We start from the raw sequence: 22,860 nt of genomic DNA, 5'->3' as shown, positions 1-22,860 counted from the left end.
TCAACAGAGCAGGCAAGAGTATTAATTAAGAGGATGCCATAGCATAGACTGTCCACTAGAGGCAGAGTGTGGTCACTGCTGGTAGCTGTTTGAAAGAAGAGCCTTTTCTAAAGGTGAAATGTGTATTTTTTTGTTAAAGTACTTTATTATATTCCATCTTTGTGTGCAAAGACAACTAAGTAAGAAATATGTAGGTTTACCCACAAGAAAAGTAAAAATTCTGTGGCTTCTGTGGCGCTATCAAAACATTGCTCTGTTTGTTAAAAGGAGCAATATGTAACATTGACATCAAGCATTTAAAATGGGTACCGTAAGCTCACACGGTTTGCCAGGTTGAGGACACGCAACAGGAACAAGCAAACTGACAATGGCAAGTGACGAGCCTTACACTGAAAGTTGATCAGCTAATGTATACATTTGCAATGTTTTTATTGTTTGCTAAATATAAACCAGCTCATGTGGATTTTTTACAGCTCTGTCAGTGTTAGCTAGATGTAATGCTGGCTTCCATGGCTGCAGTGCGCTGTGTTTGCCTGTTAACTTGTTAAAAATCTGGCAACCCGGGGTGTCAATATACTATTGGGAAATGGGCAGTGGCAGGATCACACAGGCCAAAACATAAACAGAAATTCCTAATTGTTTCCTAAATCTCTGATAACATATGATAATTTTTTTGCTTTTTTTTTTTTTTTTAAGTATATTACATATTGCACCTTGACATAGCAAAACTGTCTCAACCAATTGCATGAATTTGAGGCAGGATAATCTCTTTTCTGATCAATGGGTTTTGGGAAACCTGTTTGAAAGCGGTCATTATTTTTGAAATTCCTTTTGGTGACACTAGTGGTGCAGATATTATACACTTCACCTTTACAAGTTCTCTCAATATTTCTCGATAAGACCCTGAAACATCTGTGCTGTAGAATTGAGCACACCTTTAGATCACATGTCACCACGGAACATGTTTTACATAAGGATCTGGTGTGTATCCAGCAATGCATCCATTCACATACTCACCCTCGCAGCTCCGTTTGTCCGCCGCCAGCTCGTAACCAGGGTCACAGGCACACTTGTAACTACCAAGCGTATTGACACAGCGTTGCTCACAGCGACCATTGTCAGGTCTAGAGCACTCATCCATTTCTGCAACGACAAGAGCATCAGAGCACAATGTTACGCTGTCTCAAAGGACCGGTTGTAAAACTATTGAAAGAGCTATTTAACTCAAACAATAATGAAACAAATAATACAAGATAAAAATTGGAATAAAATTGATTTTTACTTTAAGTTTAATAGGGATGCACAGTATATAGGTGACTCTATTGGTATCAGCAAGTATTTGCCATTAAATATTGTTATTTTTATTATTTTGTCATTGGTCTGATTAGGCCGATATCAGAAGCACATAGAATAAGCGCTTTAGGTTTGCCACTATTTTTGACCAATACATTTCTATGACTTTTCCAGTCAATTCTGATGAATGGAAATCAAATTTTTGAATCATTTTAATTGACCAATTGGTTAACAAATCATTTAAAACAAACTGACTCACAATTTTGGCTTGCAATCAAGCTTTACTCTACACAAGTACAATATCTAGGCAAGTAAATAAAACTTATATTCATTAAATGTATATAAAGAATTTCCATTACTTTTCCATGGCTTTTCAGATTTTATAAATTTCCATGACTTTTCCAGGTCTTGAAACCCTAATTTAAAATTCCAAGTGATCCAAAAGTCCGCCGAATGTCCGCTCCCTCGTCAACAAAACGGACAAACTGCTTCTGCTCACACAAACAAGTAGGACTTTTCTAACTCTGCTGCTCTGTTTCATGGAAACCTGGCTGAATGAAGCCATCCTGGACAGCGTGTAATATCTGCTTGGCTTCCAGCTGTTCAGAGTGGATCGGGTTGCAGAAATTTCCTCATTTAGAAGAGCTCTTCATCAAACGTAAGCCTTTCTACTAGCCACGGGAGTTTCCCTCATTCATTTGAGTGTTTACATCCCGCCACATGCATGTGTGAACGCAGAGTTGCAACAGCTGGCTGATCACATCACAGACATGGAGCAATAACACCCAGACTCACTTATTATTATTATTCTGGGAGATTTTAAGAAAGCTAACCTCACTTGTGAACAGTTTGTGTACTAACAAAAAAAATCACATGCCTCACCAGAGACAGACAAATACTGGACCACTGCTACAACACTATAAAGGATGAATATCGCTCTGTCCCACGTGCCGTTTTTGGACTCTCTGATCACTGTCTGGTTAATTTTCTCCCGACCTACAAGCAGAAACTAAAATCAGCTAAGCCAGTAGGAAGGACTGTAAAGATATGGACCAATGAAGCAGAGCTGGAACTACAAGCCTGCTTTGACTGCACTGATTGGATTGTTTTTGAGGCTGCAGTCACAGACCTGGACAAGCTCACAGATTCTGTAACATCATATATCAATTTTTGTGAGGATATGTGCATCCCTACAAAGAAAGGTTTATCATTCAATAACAATAAACCATGTTTACAGGAAAACTCAGACAGCTTCATCATGCCAAAGAGGATGCTGTGGGGATAAAATATTGTACAACCAGGCCAGAAAAACACTGACTATGGAAATCAGAGTGGCTAAAAGAAGATATTCTGAAAAGTTGACAAACCACTTTTCAGCCAACTATCCTGCATCTGTGTGGAAAGGCTTCTTGTCTCACACCCCTTCTCCAGTCTGATCTTCACACACACACACACACACACACACACACACACACACACACACACACACACACACACACAAAAAAGTCTAGGAAAGCTTCAGGCCCAGACGGTGTTTCACCTTGCCTGTCTGAAAAGTCTGCGCTGACCAACTAGCCCCCATCTTCACACAGATCTTCAATAGATCACTGGAGCAGAGTGACGTTCCCTGCTGCTTCAAATGCTCCACCATTATTCTGTTCCCCCCAAAAAAACAAAGTCACAGGATTTAATGACTACAGGCCTGTCGCTCTCATGCCTGTCGTTATGAAGTCATTTGAGAGACTGGATTTGGCCTACTAATGTTAGCACTGGACACCTGCTGGACCCCTTCAGTTTGCTTACCGAGCAAACAGGTCTGTGGATGATGCTGTCAATATGGGACTGCATTATATCCTGCAACACCTCGACAGACCTGGGACTTATGGCAAGGATCCTATTTGTGGACTTCAGTTCAGCCTTCAATACCATCGTGCCTGATCTTCTCTCAACCAAACTGACCCAGCTCTCCGTGCCCACCCCAATCTGTCGATGGATCACCAGCTTTCTGACAGATAGGCAGCAGTTAGTGAGACTGGGGAAACTCACATCCGGGACCCTTACTATTTGCACTGATAATCCTCAGGATGCGTTCTCTCTCCACTGCTCTTCTCTCTGTACACGAATGACTGCACTGCAAAGGACCCCCACTGTCAAGCTCCTGAAGTTTGCAAACAGCACCATGGTCATCAGACGCATCTGAGATGGTGTCGAGTCTGCATACAGACGGGAGGTTGATCTGCTGGATGTCTGGTGCAGTCACAACAACCTTGAGCTGAACACGCTCAAAACAGTGGATATGATAGTGGACTTCAGGAGAAATCCCCCTGCACTTCCCCCCCTCACCATCTTGAACAGCACTATGGCAGCAGTGGAGTCATTCAGGTTCCTGGGCTCTACCGTCTCTCAGGACCTGAAGTGGTACACCAACATAGACTTCATTGTGAAGACTCAGCAGAGGTTGTACTTCCTTTGCCAAGTCCTTTTTTCCTACCAATCTCCACCTTTGACCAGCCCCAACCAGTAGGTGGCTGAAAATGTAGATTTACAGTAAAAAATGACTTAAATATTGATATGTTTAGTAGCCGGACCGCCCGGATGCGGAGAACGGCCGCCATCTGCGAGGCGAGTGGGGACTGGACTCCCTGACCGCCTAGAGTGAAGGAGCCGCTGCCAGGGGCGGAGGAGTGTCCCCACAGGTTGCCGAGAACATGGAGGGGTATTCTGTCCGCTGGGGGTCAGTATGACTCCGGTCCGCCCAGGGAGGAGTGGCTGCTGTCGGCATGAGAGGGTGGAGGAGTGATCGGGACCAAGCGACGGAGCATCAGAGAACAGGTGATTGAGTTTTTCTCTCTCTCTCTGTCTCTGTCGCTCCGTGGGGAGGGGGGGGGGTGTACGTCATGCCAGGGAACTCCCCGGCCTAAGGCAATGCCGGGAGGTGTGTAGAGCGGACAAGGGTGGGGCCAGGTTGGAACAAAGTACACCCGGACCCCAATCAGCCTGATGGGGCGAGCGAGGGATAAGGCGGCCGGTGACGACAGTTCGAAAGAATGACAGGCAGCTGCTCTGTGTGTTCGTGTTCGTGTTTTTTCCCCCTTTTATATCTTCATTAAACTATTATTTATATTGTCAAGCCGGTTCTCGTCTCCTCCTTTCCCATTAACCCCCTTACACATAGATATCTGGGAAGGCATGTGGGTGAGTAAATGAGAGAATTTTCATTTTTGGGTGAACTACTCCTTTCATTTTTTCTTATTGAAGATAATATCAGGGCTTTTTTCCTAATTCAAACTGTATACTCTTTTTCTTTGTCATGTCTTTGCCATATCTACAATAACCAACACACTAAACAACATTTTAGTTGTTTTTTTAATCAATTAATTTTGGTCTTCTGCATTATAATAATAATAACCATTATTATTGGTCAGTGGAAGTGGCAAATATTTCTATATTTAATTTTAAATAATACTGGTTAGTAATGCCAATCAAACCCATCTGATTCCAAAGATCAAACAAGTTATACAGTAAAAATGTATAAAAAAAATTATACATTAAAAAGGTCAAACAACCATACAGCAAATATCACACCTTTGAAGAAATTAGCAGCAAAGCCAGCCTTATTGACCGAACCGTCAGACACAAACTTCATCCAGAGCTGGTTGGAGCTGGATTTGATGTCATCAGGTTTGTCATAACCACAGAATCTGCCCAGCAGAGGGCTGCTTTCCGAGTTCCCATCACGAATTTCCAGGTAGTCGTATGCACAGTTGTCGTGCCTCTCGATCTGTGATTGAAAAGGCAAACAATGATAGTAAAAAAGAAAATGTCAAACGTTGTCACCAAACATAACGATAAAGGAGGAGTTCACCCAAAATTTTAATTCTTTCATACACTCACCCACATGTCACTAAAAAATGCAGGCTTTCTTTTTCTGTGGAACACAAAAGGTGACGTTTTGAACAATAGGCCTTATTCACTTTAGTGCCATCTTTGTGGGGATCTTTAATGGGAATGAAAACGAGGCAGTGAGGGATAGACTTAACATCTCTTCAATGGCATGAACGGTATGAAGATGTATTAAGCTCACCGATCACATCACATTTTCTACATCTTGTGTTGTCTGGAGGTCTTTGGCTACGGAATGTTCTTGGACAGATTTTGTATCAATGTTTTGTCCATGGAACGAACCACAAACACTTTAAACTGCAGTACAGCCCATTGAAGAGACTGTAAGTCTATCCCTCACAGCCCCATTGTCATTCCCATTAAAATCAAAGATGGTGCTAGCGTGAATAAAGTCTTCAATTTTCCGTATCTTGAAAGGGAATAGGGACTGAGGCTGTCAAACTCCAAAATGACAAATAAGCACCATAAAATGATCAGAAAGTTGGCCTGTATGACTCGTGCACTATTTAAAAAGCTTTGTGTGAGGAAAAGACTGCAAAATAAGTCATAATTCACTCCCAGTAAAGCTCTGAATTGGACTACAAAAGTCATATAGATGAAAAATGTATAATTTTTAATAGATAAAAATGCCACGTCAACGCAACTGATGCCAGAAATTATTACGAGTTGTCATGAGACTATGGTGGAGTGGCCAGAATATTCTTCAGAAATTCACCTTTTATGTTCTTTGAAAGAAAAGTCATACAGATTTGGAATGACACGTAGATGAGAAAAAGATGACGGAATTATCATTTTTGGCTGAATTATCCCTTTAAAATTGGCATGCAACGAAGTGTGACTGCAACCAATCTTTTCAAGGTCAAGATATTCACAAGAATGAAGACAGAGCAACGCTGAATGTTGTTCCCTGTTCATTTAAACAAAACATTTACAACAGCCCTTTGTTCCAAATACAAGGATCATGGAGCTGGAGTACAACAAAGCATATTGGAATATGCACAACATAGCATATTGGAATCACCCAGACAAATGGGACAGATGCAAAAGAAAAATGGGACAAATGCTTTCATTTCATTTTTTTTTGCTGATACATTTCTATAAAAAAAAAGTATAAACAATTCATTACATGATTATAAAGCAGTAATAACATCCTTTTTAATCATACCTCAAAAGACTGGAAGGTCAGGCCTACATGGTAGCCCTGAGCCACAGTAATCTTCCACACACACACTTTGTTGGGTCTGTAGTCATCTGGGTAGTTTGGAGACTGAATTTGGCCATTGTCCTTCTTCACTTCCCCACCACATATAGCTGCAAGATAAAAGACAACAGTGTCTTTATTATCTTCAACACTGAAAACCCAAATAAGTGGATTCTACACAACTGATTGAGTAAAGTCGTTCCCTTAATGGAATTGAGTAATGGCGTCTTCAAAACTTGTGTATTAAGTTGAACTTGGTGTTCATATAGTATGAACTTAACTATTTAAGTTAGTGTAAGGTGCAAGTAGACTAAACCCAAAGTTTGGTAATACTGGCCTCTAAATACCAGATCCCTGCTGGAAAAATACATCTTAGACCAGTCTAAGCTGGTTTGCTATACTGAAAAGATGAAACCATCTGAATAAAGGCCAAAATTCCCATAAAACCAGCCAACAGACCAGCTATCCTTGGCTGAGAGACCAGCCAAGACCAGCACTCCATTATAGGCTGGTTTAAGATGTGTTTTTTTTTCTTTCTTTTCAGCAGAGTCAATAAACAAATGCATGGAAATGACTTCTATTACTACAGAAACATCTGGAATCTGAGATGTTTACCTAATGGAATCACTCTGTGGTTCATATACCAATGAGGACTGGATTGAGGAATGTGGGGTAAAATACTCAAAACCAATGTATTTGACAATATTTTCTGTTATTCCGAGCTTCTTTCCAACACTCTGGACTTCTCTCGCCCCAGATAGTGACCCGTAATATCTTCTTAAAGCTTGAGCTAAAGAGACTAGATTATAAGCTTGCACAGTGACACAATGCATTCATTTGCTGCATCCCAATTAGAGGTCCACCGATTGTGGATTTTGCCTGTGCCGATATCTAAGGGGATGGAAAATACTGATAACAGATTAATCGGCCGATAGTTATGGAATGTAAAAATGGCGGACTTTCCTTACTATGACGGTCACAGATAAAGTCGTAGGACTCTTATTTTGAAATTATGTAGACTTGGCTCCATTACAATGATCCGTATATAACTATTTATCAAATAAAAAGCTTTTTACATTTACATTTATGCATTTGGCAGACACTTTTATCCAAAGCGACTTACAGTGCAATTATCACAGGGACAATCCCCCCGGAACAACCTGGAGTTGAATGCCTTGCTCAAGGACACAATGGTGGTGGCCGTGGGGTTAGAACCTGTGACCTTCTGATTAACAGCCCTGTGCTTTAGCCACTACGCCACCACCAATTTTTATAGTCTATATATTCACCAGATAAAGGGGTTTGTTTATTTCCCTACATGAGTTTTAATGAGGAATAAGGTTTATTAGAATTCATGTATGTGCATAAACACAAGGTATGCACTGATATGACAAATTTTCATATGGTCACAAGGATTTTCTAATCAAAATAACAATATATGCATTGTTTTTATTTCAATTCAAGAGGCTGCTGTTATTCTGTAAAACCAAACCATTGTAACTGTAAAATGATGGTGGCCATTAAGGAACACGGAATAATAATAATAATAATAATAATAATAATAAAAACATTGCCATGGATTTTTGGCGATAACCAATAGTTCCAAAAAGCAACTATCTGCAACGATTAATTAGTAAAACCGATATATCGGTCTATCTCAAATCCTAATTTGCATACTATACGCACTATATAGTTACCCAATTTAACCTAAAAGTTAAAGGCGCAACTAGAGGCATCAAATTAAAATGTAATCTGATTGTTTGAGCACCCCGACATGACAGGACAAAACAACATTGGCTCTATCGATGTGAGTTTGGGAGGGACTACCTGTATTTTGATCAATGGAAGACGGTGATAATCATTGCAATTCTGTTTGGTGCTGCTAGTGGCATATCAATTATACATTTAACTTTTAATTAATAATACATTTAACATTTTAAGTGGATGAATTTCCTAACCATATCCTAACGTTTAAACACAAATGCAAATGGTAGGTGACAAAAGGGTATATGGTGTCAAGACACAATTTTATGACATTATACTATGTCCCAATATTAGGGCACAGTCTTACGACACACTTAAAAGTATGTACTTTACCATCACCAGTGAAAAACATACGTTACGTGCTTAATAAAAGTATTCAAATTAGGATGCAGCTAATGTTTGAGAACATTTCAAACAGAAGTGTTCTACTGTTTTGTTGTATTTTCTTCAATGTGAGTTAAAAATGTCAAATATGACATATTTTAGAATATTTGATTGTTGTTTGGTCAATAATTGTTCCTTGCTGGCAACAATACCTTCATAAACAGCAGAGAAGCCCTTTCCCACCCAGTTGCTGCTGCTGCGGAACTCAATCCACAAGCGACTGTCTGTTGATATAATTGGTTCAGGTAACTTATCTCCACAGAATTGACCTTAACAGAGAAGCACAAGAAAAAATTTCAAAATGAATAAAACAGCTTCACTTTCACTTGTTTGTATTGTTCATCAGAAGTGTCAGCGGTTCATTCAAACCTTTCAATGGGGCTTTCCTCCAATATCCATCTCTAATCTCCACATGATCATACCAGCATAAATGACTTCGGTATAAATCCATAGAAGTGAAGTTCAGAATGATCTTAAAAAAAAAATTAAAAAAACAAGTGATAAACCGAGCTAAGTTTAAATCTGCGAAAGCAATGTCTTAATATCTAAAATTGGGAGAAAAGACGATAAATAAATAAATACATTTAACGTACATATTTAATAATTTAAATAAATGATGACAAGCCAATTTCATGCAAGTTCTTTCCGATAAAGTAAATATATACTGTATATATGATGACTTTTTTTTATGTTTGTGGTAACGTATCATGTACAATAACTGAATCACACAAAATTTGAGATTAATTTGATTAACATATTTAAGCCCTAATTTAAATATGTTCATTGCAACATATATAATGCCATGCCGACCTAAAATGAATGGGACTTCTCAACTCTTTGTGGGACTATTATTACTTTTGAATGAATGGCACAAAATAAGTCCTCTGTTTGCAACAAAGTTAACTGTTGCCTTCACCTTTTCTCCTGGTGTGACTGAAATTCTCCAGATGCAGTGCATATATGCTGAATAACCATTCGGAAAACCAGGAGAAGACAAGTTCCCTGTGCTCTCCTGCAAACTGTCTCCACATCCTATGAAGAATAAAAAGAAAGCAAGAAACCAAAAAAGAAAGAAAGAAAGATCAATATCTGTCAACATTCAAGAGTTAAAAAGTGGTCATTATACATAATGTGCCATTAGCTCCACACAATGGTCTACAGAGATTGTAAATTCCCTATAAAGCACCGCCGTGCGTCATTAAAGACAACAAAGGCAGAAAATCACATAAAAGTCTGGATTCTCTTTCATAGCATGCGCCTTGAGCCTTTCAAGTTATGAAGGACATCTGCTTCTAATTTTACACACCTGTCTGATATCACAGCAAAGAGCAAGAGAGGAAAATGAATGTAAAGCAAAATACAAACTAAGTGCAAACTCATTTATATGTTGCTGCATGAAGAAGAAGAAAGAAAAAAGGTCCACTGCATAAAATGTGCTGGCTAAATAAATACACCATTGATCGACCTGGATCATGGACAATGCACATGGCAATTCAGCATTTCTTCATTGTGCCATTTATTCATGTAATGTCCAAGTAACAGTAGTTTTAATATAATATAATCAGAGTTTGAAATAAACCCCCGCTAAATGTGGGTAAAAATCGTCCATGGCGGGTAACTCTGTCACTCTTACTAGCCACTTTGGCGGGTGAAGTTTTTCAGGGGTTTTCCTGCATTGAAAATTCTGTGAATGTCGGGTGACCCTGAGCTGCTGCCAAAATTTAGCTAGCTAAGCTACCAACTACTCAATAGAAAAATGTGTTAAGCTAAGCTAAAAGCTGCACTTCAGAAAAAGTAGCAAGTTACACTACAAGCTACATGCCAAAGGAAGCTTGCTACATTTCCATTTCCATTTATGCATTTGGCAGACGCTTTTATCCAAAGTGACTTACAGAGCACTTATTACAGGGACAATCCCCCCAGAGCCACCTGGAGTTAAGTGCCTTGCTCAAGGACACAATGGTGTTGGCTGTGGGGATCGAACCAACAACCTTCTGCTTGACAGTTAAGTGCTTTAGCCCACTACGCCACCACCACTCCTAGGCGCAGAGCATACTGTCATAGAGAAAGCGCCTAAATGACTTATTCACATGATGTTTATCAAAGCCTTGGAACAGTACAGTACAGTATGGTGCAATACGAACAGTTGAAGTTTACATACACTTAGTTTGAAGTCATTAAAACTATTTTTTTTAACCACTCCACAGATTTAATATTAGCAAACTATAATTTTGGCAAGTCGTTTAAGACATCAACTTTGTGCATAACATGAGTAATTTTTCCATCAATTGTTTACAAACAGATTGTTTCACTTTTAATTGACTATATCACAATTACAGTGGGTCAGAAGTTTACATACACTAAGTTAAATATGCCTTTAAGCAGCTTGAAAAATTCCAGAAAAGGATGTCTAGCCTTTAGACAATTAGCTTCTGATAGGATGTGTACTGAAATGGAGGTGTACCTGTGGATGTATTTTATGGCCTACCTTCAAACTCAGTGTCTCTTTGCTTGACATGGGAAAATAAAAAGAAATCAGCAAAGACCTCAGAAAATTATTTTTGGACCTCCACAAGTCTGGTTCATCCTTGGGAACAATTTCTAAACGCCTAAAGGTACATCACGTTCATCTGAACAAACAATAATACGCAAGTATAAACACCATGGGACCACACAGCCATCATTCCCCTCAGGAAGAAGATGCATTTTGACTCCTAGAGATTAACTTAGTTTGGTGCAAAAAGTGCAAATCAATCCCAGAACAACAGCAATGGACCTTGTGAAGATGCTGGAGGAAACAGGCAGACAAGTATCTATATCCACAGTAAAACTAGTCAAATATTCATAACCTGAAAGGCTGTTCAGCAAGGAAGGAGCAACTGCTCAAAAACCACCTTAAAAAAGCCAGATTACAGTTTACAAGTGCCCATGGGGACAAAGATTTTAGTTTTTGGAGGAATGTTTGGAGGAAGAACATCATCCCAACCGTGAAGCATGGCGGTGACAGCATCATGTTGTGGGGGTGCTCTGCTGCAGGACGACTGGTGCACTTCACAAAATAGATGGCATCATGAGGAACGAAAATTAAGTGGATATACTGAAGCAACATCTCAAGACATCAGCCAGGAAGTTGAAGCTCGGTCGCAAATGGGTCTTCCAAATTGACAATGGCCCCAAGCATACCTCCAAAGTTGTGGCAAAATGGCTGAAGGACAACAAAGTCAAGGTATTGGAGTGGCCATCACAAATCTCTGACATCAATCCGATTTTTGTGGGCAGAACTGAAAAAACGTGTGAGAGCAAGGAGGCCTACAAACCTGACTGTTACACCAGTTCTGTCTGGAGGAATGTGCCAAAATTCCAGCAACTTATTGTGAGACGCTTGTGAAAGGCTACCCAAAACATTTTACCCAAGTTAAACAATATAAAAGGCAATGATACCAAATACTAACAAAGTGTATGTAAACGTCTGACCCACTGGGAATGTGATGAAAGAAATAAAAGCTGAAATAAATCATTCTCTCTACTATTATTCTGATATTTCACATTCTTAAAATAAAGTAGTGATCCAAACTGACCAAAGACAGGGAATGTTTTCTATGATTAAATGTCAGGAATAGTGAAAAACTGAGTTTAAATGTATTTGGCAAAGGTATATATAAACTTCTGACTTCAACTGTATGTGCACGTAAAACAATCATATACATTCATATTTATACAACTAGCTCTACAAACACGTATGTAAATTTCATTTGGCACATTTCTGTATAAAAATATTCAGTTTACCATTCATCTTATCCTGTAATTCGGTGTCTAGCTGTTGCATTACAGTATGTACTGAAACCTTTTATTAAGAGGCCAAATTCATTGTGTGTGTGTGTGTGTGTGTGTGTGTGTGAGAGAGAGCACATCTGGGAAATAACAAAGTGATTTCTGATGGTATTAGATGCTAATACCATGGTACTTTGTTATACAACTATTTATGCACAATTCTGTAGTTGCATGGTACTTCAAAGTACTTCAAAGAATGCATGGTAATTTGATATATGATTACCACATTCATATACTACTGTATATGAATATGGTACATGGCGCTTCAAGGTAATGGTACATGTCCAAAAACATGGTAATGTCACGGTACTTTTTTTTAAGTGTTTTCATGTAGGCTAATAAGTGTTTTGATACTCTTTTGGTTGGAAAATGTCTTAACCTGCAGAAGTCGTTCACAAGATGCACACGTATTGAAATTAATAAAGACTTTCTTCATCACTGGCAAACGACAGGATGTATTTGCAGGTTTGGTTTCCATTGATTGATTGTAGATCCACTGTATCCAGTGTTATCTTTATTTGCCATGTTATAAAATTATATAAAATATTCCATGAGCTTGTTGACAAGTGAGAGCATGCGCCAAATGATTCAGCAGCATGACCGCAAGCTTTCAGAGTAATTCAGATTGAATCGTGAACCGATTCAGCCTGCTTTCCTATCAAGTGTGACCAGTTCATTGTAAAGAACCGACTCAAGTGAGACATTCATTTGTGATTGGACATCTTTAGTTCTGATTCAAAACACCAGGTACAAGGCATGTATGCTACCTTGTCAAAAATATAGTTTTGCTACTGAAAAGCTACTTGATTTTAAAACTTGTGACCTTGAATATGATCATTGTTTAAAACTATTAACAAGCGGTTTGGCAAGCCACCTCAAATGACAGATACCACGAGGAATGCGGTGCAAAAAATCTGCCACACTTCCACCTTTCTTACAACGTGATTTTCTGCAGCTGCCTTTTTTGGCCACATCATCCCATGTCCACTGCATGGATACAGTGTCACGTGACTCACACTCCTCAAATATACTTCAATCTGAACTTTAAAAACCGATGACCATACTGTATGTGAACATGAGCAACAGTCCCAACGAGTTTGCGGTGGACTACTCCTTTCCAGCACCCACCTTTGCTGAGAATTCTTATTCAAATCTTAAATAACTTGTTATTTACATATTGTGTATCTATTATTACATTAACACTACCTGGGTTTCCATCCAAAATGTTTTGCATTTGTAAGTGCATTTCTAAAATGAAACAAAAGGAAATGCAAATCATTGCACATTTCCATCAACTTCCTCATTAGCATTATCTTGAGGGAGCCTGCTTTGTCATAATGGAGCCGCTGAATGACCTTGCTTCGCAGAGAGTTGTATTTGCAGTATTGGAGCAATTGTACATTGCTGCCAGGAGATGCCTCAGAATAAGTGTAATATCTCATATAATGAGGGCTAAATTAGCTGCTACTATGCCCATACGCCATCAGTCTCTGCATACTTGGGAGCGTGCATGTGCTTAAAACTGTTCTGGCAGGTTATGAGAACCCATTTTAATGGCCAGCTATGGGTTGAACACCTCTGAGTGTCAAGAGCTATGTTCAAAGAAATATGTGCCAAGGTCGCACATTTGGTTAAAGGTTGCACAAAATGGTAAAAATAATTACCATCACCCTAAAGCACATTTTGACAACTCTAGAAAATTCATCTCTGCCTAGCGCATAAAATTAGAGGCAAATTTTGATCATTATTGCCCATATCAAGCATTTCCATTCAGGAAATTTAAAATCTACATCAAATGTTTTAATGGAAACTCAGCCATTAACTGCCGTTAACTATCAGCAACATTTTAGAAAGGCTACATTGCCCAAAAAAGTAACCTAAAAATGCCATAACCGCTAATTTGATTTATTTTCACAAGCATAAAAGGAAAGTTGTTTAAGAGGCGGAGCAAGATATTAACATTTGATAGAAAATTACGAAGACTAATGTTTTATTTGCAGTATTGTTCACTTATGAATCATGCAAATTAAGACCAGGAACCTGTGTTAAAGGCATCATGACATGACTTTTTTATTATTTCAATATGTTCCTTCAGATTCACTTATGATATTAATAAAGTATTTTGCACAAAAAATCTGTCATATATTTGTAAAAAATTATCATTTTCCACCGTCATTCTGATGTTTTGTCTGAAATGCTCGGTTTTTGTGCTGCTTCCCCTTTAAGACTTTACAGTAAACACCCACTGTTCTTATTGGCTCTTTGCTCTTGACTTGTTCTCTTTTTGCCATCTCACGGCTCACAACTACTGGGCGGGGCTAAGGAAGGGATAAGGCAATGTAGGCGCTGATATGTTTTTGTGGAGGTCAGATACAAATGTCTACCACAGTGTGACATCACAATGTGGAGGAAGTAGACAACGAGTTGCTTTGGCAGCTTGCTTTCGAAAAAATTCTCTTTTTGCAGTGAGGTGGAAGTTTTGAGTTCTGAAACCTAAAGTATGTTTTTATAGTACAATGACCTCTCATATGTCAAAAGATCAAGGAAAATGTAATCCCTCATGTTATGACCCTTTTAAGAAGTATTTATGGTCAATTTTGATTTCATGTTGACTTTAAACCTGGTATTTTAAAAAGACTTTTATGATGTTTTCACTCTCTGGTGGTTTCTGTTTGAACATTTCCGTAGAGATTACATGGAAAATGTCTTGACCCCTTGTGCTCCATTTAGTTGCAGTATCCTAGAAAGCAACTGTTTTCTCCTCTTGATTTATCTGGGAAAGAGGACAGATGACTAACTTCCTGTGTTTGACCAGTGTTTACTCTGCCTTCTGCCAGACTGGGAATCAGAGAGACCGTCGCCAAGATAACGTACTGCATCAATTGTGTATACTCCTGTCAAGTGAAACATTGGACACATTGGGATCACAGAACTTCACATTTGTTCTGTACATGGCGACAGCAGGAGGAAGTTTTCTCTGTCCACATTCTGCATTCCTGTGTAACGGTGTGTGATTAACTTTGTACAATATCCTGTAATGGCCAAATGTGGAATTTGGCGAAAGTGAAAATAAAATAAATCTAGAGTGCTTTGTGTTCACAAAGCATGTTCTAGGCAAACTGTGTCAGCCGTGCAGAAATCTGGAATAGAGTTCATTTAAAGTATTCACGTAAAAGACAAAATTGTTACGAACTGCCCAGTAATCAAACAAGTGTCACCCAGAAGTTCAAAGAAACTATAAGGATGAGGGAAGCAGCATGAATTTGGCAATAAATATTTTGGCTTTTTGTTGCAATTTTGTTTTTCACTCACATAATCTGAACTTTGACAGCAAAGGAATAAAGAGCCACAAATGGGGCTTTTCCACTGTGGATAGTACCTGGTACCTGATACTTTTTTTAGTACCACCTCGGTCGAGGTTCCAAGCGAGCCGAGCCAATACTAAATGTGACATCAAAATCCTGCAGATCACTACCAGAGTCACTGGATTCCGTCACGTGACATAAACCTGCCAATTTTAAAGTTAGCAACAGCAATAACAGTATCATTTGTTCACGAGACTTTCGAATTGTGAAAAAAGAAATGGCTGTTCGCAAAACCACGTCGTGGTCAATAAACGAGATGCAGACGGTCCACTCGTTAGCGATGAGTGAAACGAAAATGTCTCTCAGGAAGAGACCTACCAACAGTGTAGGGAAAAGTAAAAAACTTTAGTAACTACAGAACCATCAAGGAAAAGTGGAAGTGGTTCAACCAAATGGATGCAATCTAGACCGGCGAGCAATGGGCGGGAGAGTGCCCTGGACTGGCGTTGACGATGGAGGATGGTATGTTTTGTTATGTCTGCTTGAAAGCTTCACTTTATTTAGTTGACCAGCTACTGGAAGCTTCTAAAACAACCAGGCCAATTAAACTGTTACACTTCTGTAAAATCACCATGCAACAACTGCTTTAAGCAGCAAAATGTGCTAGTAGCTAACAGCTAGTGGTCGTGTTATTGTTTTGGTCAGTTTGTGTTGTGTTTAAGACCGTAAGATGCAGATGCAGATGTAACGGCAGTAGTGGCGGTGCAACTATGACGATCAGCCTATAAACCCACCCATGCTGAGGCGGCACTAAACGGCAGTGGAAAAGCAAGCTCAGAAAAGTAAAGCGAGTAGAGTTGAACCGTAACGTGCAGTGGAAAAGTGCCAAAAGTCAGTGAATAATTTTTAGTTACCTGAAATTCTTTAGCTAACAAATCCATAAAATTACGATTTTAAGCACTACTAAACAATCAAGTAAGGTAAACTTTGACCCGTCGACTAGTTTTCTGGACAACTAGAAAAAAATTGTTGTCAAGAAAGCCCTAATGCAGATGCAGTAAGATTTATATCTCCACTATTTCCATGTTTTAGTCTGACAGTATTTTTACCTATAGTAATTGTATCGATGGATGTTGACAATTACAAAAGTTTACCATTCTGTAATTCTGTATAATTGCTGTATAAATCCCAGAATAATAGTTTATATTTCTGGGATTCTCTTACTTGGACACTTGTAAAGTTTTAGTGCCTGTGCGATGTCTCCTTTGCTTAATCTGGTCCTCTGACCGATGGGCGGCCGAACTCCGTTCACATCATATCGCGGCAGAATGGTGTCCAAGAAAATCCCTCTGTGAGACAAAGAAAAAAAAACATCCCTTTAATAAAAATGTGTGCAAACACAAGAGATATATTTCTGGAAAATCCAAATGATGTCTAACAATCGTTTATATCATTCTTCTTGTCTCTTGTCAAATCATTGTCTCGTGTTTTCTGAAATTTCTAGCAATACCCATCTATACACAGCATCATGAGTAAGGTAATGCTTTAAGATATTGCAGCGATAAGTTTTGGCAAATTAATTCAACAGACTGCAAAATCATTTGTGTGGAGCAGACATCATGCCAAATGGGAATCAAGCCAAGCTGTGTTCTCCGTAGAAGCATTTATGGCTCATCTGCTCTTTTCTGTTGTTTTGGCAAGGGATTTTATGTGTGTAATACTGCATAAAATGTTGAGCATACCTAGAGCACTTTGCCTTGGTTTCAAAACAAACTCACCATCCTAAAATTTCCAAACAGCAAGAGCATCGTTTACACCTGGTATTGCATTAACATTCATCTTGGGTGATCCGATCATAAGTGGTCAGCAAAGTCAAGACAGATTGCCAATTACAACTGGTATAAATGTTTGTCTTAAACAAGTCTGTGACTACTCAGTGACCACTTGTGATTAGATTTTGTTGAGGAAAGCTCTATTATTTCGTGACTAGTGTGTTACTGCATGTTGAAATGTGCATGTATATGTGTGGGCTTTTCCAAATGATCAATTGCTAGCTCGCAAAGTTGAACAAAAAGAAATAAATAAAAAACAATCTGATGACCACCTCTAAATGTGCTTTGGGTGACTAGATCACAAAATCCTATTTGCACCTGTATTTAGGTTATTGGACCACCCAAGAATAATTAACCCCAGGTGTAAGCAGGACCTAGTTGTATTAGAGATAAAAAATGGATACTAGATGAGATAGACTGATTGGAATAATCATCTCTTAGCCTCAGATAACAAACTCGTGTACCACCAATGAACCATCCACAGATCATTAAATGCATACCACATGGGGGCCTTGGTAGCTCAGCAAGTAAAGACACTGACTACCAGGACCTGGATTCACAAGTTCGAATCCAGGCCGTGCTGAGTGACTCAGTCAGGCTTCGTAAGCAACCATAGGCCCTGTTGCTGGGTGGGTAGATTCACATTGGGTTAACCTCCTCGTGGTCGCCATAATGTGGTTCTCGCTTGCGGTGGGGCACATGGCGAGTTGTGTGTGGATGCCGCGGAGAATAGTGTGAAGCCTCCACACGCACTAGGTCTCCGTGGTAACACGCTCAACAAGCCATGTGATAAGATGCATGGATTGATGATCTCAGATGCAGAGGCAACTGATATTCGTCATCCGCCACATGAGGACTTAGAGCACACTGGGAAATGGGCATACCAAATTGGGGAGAAAAGGGGAGGGGGAAAAATGCATACCACACACAAAACATTTTATTCAGTTTTTAGGAGGAACATTGGAGGAAGTTGCCCTGCTTAATGCCTGATAAGCTGATCATTTTGTCGTGTCGAATTTGTTAATTTTAGTCTAACATGGAATATCATTTTTGACAACGAAAATAAAAATTGTCCAACCAGGTTGGTTCATTTTGCTGGTGTTCAGCTCTTTCTGTTCATGCAGCTCTATCTAAATATTTCTTCTTCTTAAAACAGGATGTTTAACTATATGCTTCTTCTGTTTGTGCACAACCTGATATCTTGCAGTATTATTCTTTGTGTCATATTTCTTTAAAATTACAATTAAATTAAAATTGTTTAAATTCATGATGCGTCTTTTTTTGTCTCATCTTTGCTATTGTTAGCTAAATAAATAAATAAGGCTGTGGATTTAATACTAATTATGGCCCCAGACCAAAATTAAGATTATTCCAACCAACTGAGCAATCAAGCTAAAAAAAACCTTTTCTCCCAATTTGGAACGCCCAATTCTCACTACTTAGTAGGTCCTTGTGGTTTCGCGGTTACTCACCTGAATCCGGGTGGTGGAGGACAAATCTAAGTAGCCTCCGCTTCTGAGACAGTCAATCGCACATCTGGTCATGGTGCTCATTATGCATGACACCGCGGAGACTCACCGCATGTGGAAGCTCATGCTACTCTCTGTGATCCACACACAATTACCACGTGCCCCATTAAGAGTGAGAACCACTAATCGCGACCAAGAGGAGGTTACCCCATATGACTCTACCCTCCCTAGCAACAGGGACAATTTGGTTGCCAAGGAGACCTGGCTGGAATCACTCAGCACACCCTGGATTCGAACTCGCAACTCCAGGGGTGGTAGTCAGCGTCAATACTGAGCAAGTCGAGCTTGGAAGCACCACGTGTTTTCAACAGGGGGCAGTAAGGGAAACTCCAGATGTATTTGCAACGTGCAACTGTACAGACAACAAAATACACTCAGGCTTGCTTGATAATAGCAACAGCACAAGATGAGAATGTGTTCTTAACCCTTGTGCATCCTTGTGGACATTTTTGGCTTTTTCAGTTTTGTTTTTTTGATAACTTTGTCTGTGTTAATGCTAACTGCATAAAATTTTCCACAGGTGTGAATTTTTATTGGAATTTTAATATTTCACCCTATTTCCTTTAAAAAAAATATTTTTTGCACTAGTTACACAAAATACTCCCTCTTAGCGTCGTTTTGGACAAAAATGGCCCCATTGAAACCCATTAAAACTGCAAAAAAAAAAAAACATTTTTAATCCCAGTGCCATTTAACTATAAAATTATGCAATCTTGTTTAACATGCTTTCATTATGTTGGCAAGGCTTCAAAATGTACATTTTAAATATTTTTTACCAGATCGTGCCATTTTTTCAGGTTTGGCATATCATCGCTTTTGTTGTTGTTTTCTGCTGTTTTTGGCTTATGCATATTATAGAGCCAATTAGATACATTATGAATATATAATTGTGTGAGTGTGTTGGTATGGATTTCAGAGTGTGGTTTGTATGTGTCTGAGGCTCTAATAATAAAAATAAAAAAATTCTGTTTAGCATTTATTAAATTGAAAATAATTATAATTATTATATTTTTTATAAAAAACAACAGTGGCATTATGTAAACAAACCGGCGTTTAAAGTGTTAAAATTCTGAAAATAAATGAATGTTTGGTAATTATGATTAGAACTGATGCTGGTTAAAATATAAGTCAGTGAAAGTAGAAAAAAATATTATTCTATAATATTTTTTTTACACTTTTTTGACATGGCCATTTTTGTCCATTATGGACCTGAGTGGTAGCTTTTTTTAAAATCCGATACTGCATAAAAAATATGAAAGCATCAAAATGAATGTTGTTGTTAATCATTGACATATCCGAGGCTCTAATAATCAAAGAAAAAAAAATTCTGCTTAGCATCTATTAAATTTGAAAATAATAACTATTTTTCATTTTTTCCTAAAAAAACAACAGTGGCATTATGTAAACAAACCAGCGTTTAAAGGGTTAAAATTCTAAAAATGAATGAATGTTTGGTCATTATGATTAGAGCTGATGCTGGTTAAAAAAATTATGTCAGTGAAAGTGGAAAAAAATATAAATCTATAATATTTTTATGACAGTTTTTGGACATGGACATTTTTGTCCATAATGAACCTATGTGGAACTTTTTTTAATTGATGCACAAGGGTTAAGTTCAAACACAAATGGACGCAATTAAGTGCAATTAGGAATGCAAAGGATCTTTAGACGTGTTTTTCCAGGTTTCAAACTACATTTAACTTGACACATCAATCTAAGAATGCTGTTTATTACGCACCGCAAACAAAGTGAGATGCTCCGAAAGTGTCCGTCTGATGTATGTTTAAACAGATTAGAAAAACCCTTGCAATAAATATATCTTGAACAGATTGGTCCATGGGTTTTTTGGCCTATTTGGCCAATAGTGAAAAATCTGGCTACCCAAGGCTAGGAATGTATTAAGGAACAACACTAACTGTGAAAACCTTCTTTAAATAATCAAATAAAAACTCTTGTATGCATCAGTGGCCCATTGGCTCACCATACTGTTTTTCAACATATTCTTGAGATGAGCTAAATCCTACCTCATAGGCCTGATGGAGTAATGTTTCATAATAATGTTCCAATACACTGGCTGTCGAAACATGACCTGAATTCAATGTTCTAGTTGGCACCCACACACGGCACAATAACTTCCTATTTGACATCACTGTACACTTCATTACGCACTCCAGGGCTGTGGCTTCCTTAAGGCAATAGTTCATCCAAAAAGAAAAATTCTCTAATTTCATGTTGTTTCAAATCCATACTTTCCGTGGAACAAAAAAGTGGAATTTTTTAGGAATCTTTTTGCAGCTCATGCCTTACGACGGCAGTTCACAGTGACAGCGCTGCCAAACTCCAAAATGAATAAAAAGCATCATTTAAATATCATAAAAACAGATTGTATAGATTAAGCACTTTATTTCAAGTCTTCTGAAGAAGAACAGACCTAAATTGAAGTCATTATTCATTGATGCATCTATTCATCGCTTGTAGTTTCCACGCCCAAAGAATAAAAAAAGAAATGTGTTCCACAGTAAATAACAGCATATTTCAGGGTGACTATTCTTATATATAAGTCAATCGAATCACCATGAGAATATGTGGTCATAAATAAGCTATGAATAAAGAAAACTTGAGTAAATATGGAACGAATTTGGTTTCAGCTGCTTGAGCTTTGCAACGAGTCTCATTCTCCAAATCTTCAAACGATAGCTGGAAAAAAAAAAGGAAAAGAGTTTGCACAGTGCAACAAAGAATGATTCAGTACCAAAAACCTGTCTTTTTTCTCACTTTGACACTTTTTGCAAGTTTATCGTCTTTGCCTTTCACTCTATGGTGGCCAGCGAGGGTCCGCTCATTTGTTTGTTCCCATGGGAACCTTCCAGTCAACAGCAGGCATGTTCAAATAAGGGAAGGATGGCCTTCCCAGAGCTCAACTACAAGCTTTATAGAATAAAATCAGTAAAGATATGCAGCCCACATTTCAAGTAAACATTTTCACTAAATTTGCAATTCAAGATAAGTCACAGATATTTACACAGAATAAATCCATTCCATCGGAGAGCTTCAATCCAATAATGACTGCTAGGCAGTTGCTCCTAATAAGAGTCAATCCTCTTGTGGTTGAATATTCCTGAACTGCTCAAGTTTAAGTCTGGCTTAGGGATTTAATTATGCCTTTTTTCAGGTTTCATGTCAAAACAAGATATTTTCAACTACAGAGACATACTCGGATTGATAAAACCCTATTCACTACCAGATATGGGCTTATGATTGAAAGAGGGACATAATTTGTGGACATTCACCCCAAGTCAAAAGACAAACCTCTTAAAAATTATATTTTAAACATTTTACATAAAGAAAATTAAGCCAGGTGGGGGCCTGGGTAGCTCAGCGAGTATTGACGCTGTTGCAAGTTCGAATCCAGGGTGTGCTGAGTGAATCCAGCCAGGTCTCTGAAGCAACCAAATTGGCCCCGTTGCTATGGATGGTCACATGGGGGTAACCTCCTCATGGTTGCGATTAGTGTTTCTTGCTTTCAATGGAGAGCATGGTAAGTTGCGTTTCATGCACAACGAGACACGTGATAAGATTGACTGTCTCAGAAGCGGAGGCAACTGAGACTTGTCCTTCGCCACCCAGATTGAGTACCTACTAAGTACTGGGAATTTGGAATTCCAAATTGGGAGAAAATTAAGCCTATTTGTAGGACCATTGCGATTTTTAGTATAGTGACATTAATGGCACATGAGGGTAGGAATTTTTGTTCCTACCCTCACCTATGGTCATGAACGTTGGGTCATGACCGAAAGAACTAGGTCGCGAGTACAAGC

The 22,860-nt window shown here is 38.7% G+C and overlaps 1 protein-coding gene across 1 annotated transcript in view; it reads right to left on the bottom strand.

Annotated features, from left to right (window-relative positions):
- Nucleotides 1-22,860, bottom strand: part of bmp1a (bone morphogenetic protein 1a) — a 100,819-nt gene that overhangs the window by 13,838 nt on the left and 64,121 nt on the right. Inside the window, exons 7-13 of the mRNA XM_052108037.1 lie at nucleotides 16,906-17,030; nucleotides 9,462-9,577; nucleotides 8,915-9,017; nucleotides 8,698-8,814; nucleotides 6,362-6,507; nucleotides 4,879-5,074; nucleotides 1,018-1,143 (exon numbers count right to left, since the gene is read on the bottom strand). Of these exons, the coding sequence (XP_051963997.1) occupies nucleotides 1,018-1,143; nucleotides 4,879-5,074; nucleotides 6,362-6,507; nucleotides 8,698-8,814; nucleotides 8,915-9,017; nucleotides 9,462-9,577; nucleotides 16,906-17,030 (929 nt within the window). The remainder of the gene's footprint in view (nucleotides 1-1,017; nucleotides 1,144-4,878; nucleotides 5,075-6,361; nucleotides 6,508-8,697; nucleotides 8,815-8,914; nucleotides 9,018-9,461; nucleotides 9,578-16,905; nucleotides 17,031-22,860) is intronic.

This window comes from Xyrauchen texanus, chromosome 37 (assembly GCF_025860055.1).
Source record: "Xyrauchen texanus isolate HMW12.3.18 chromosome 37, RBS_HiC_50CHRs, whole genome shotgun sequence".
Lineage (NCBI taxonomy): Eukaryota > Metazoa > Chordata > Actinopteri > Cypriniformes > Catostomidae > Xyrauchen > Xyrauchen texanus.
This window is presented reverse-complemented; position numbering and strand designations above follow the sequence as displayed.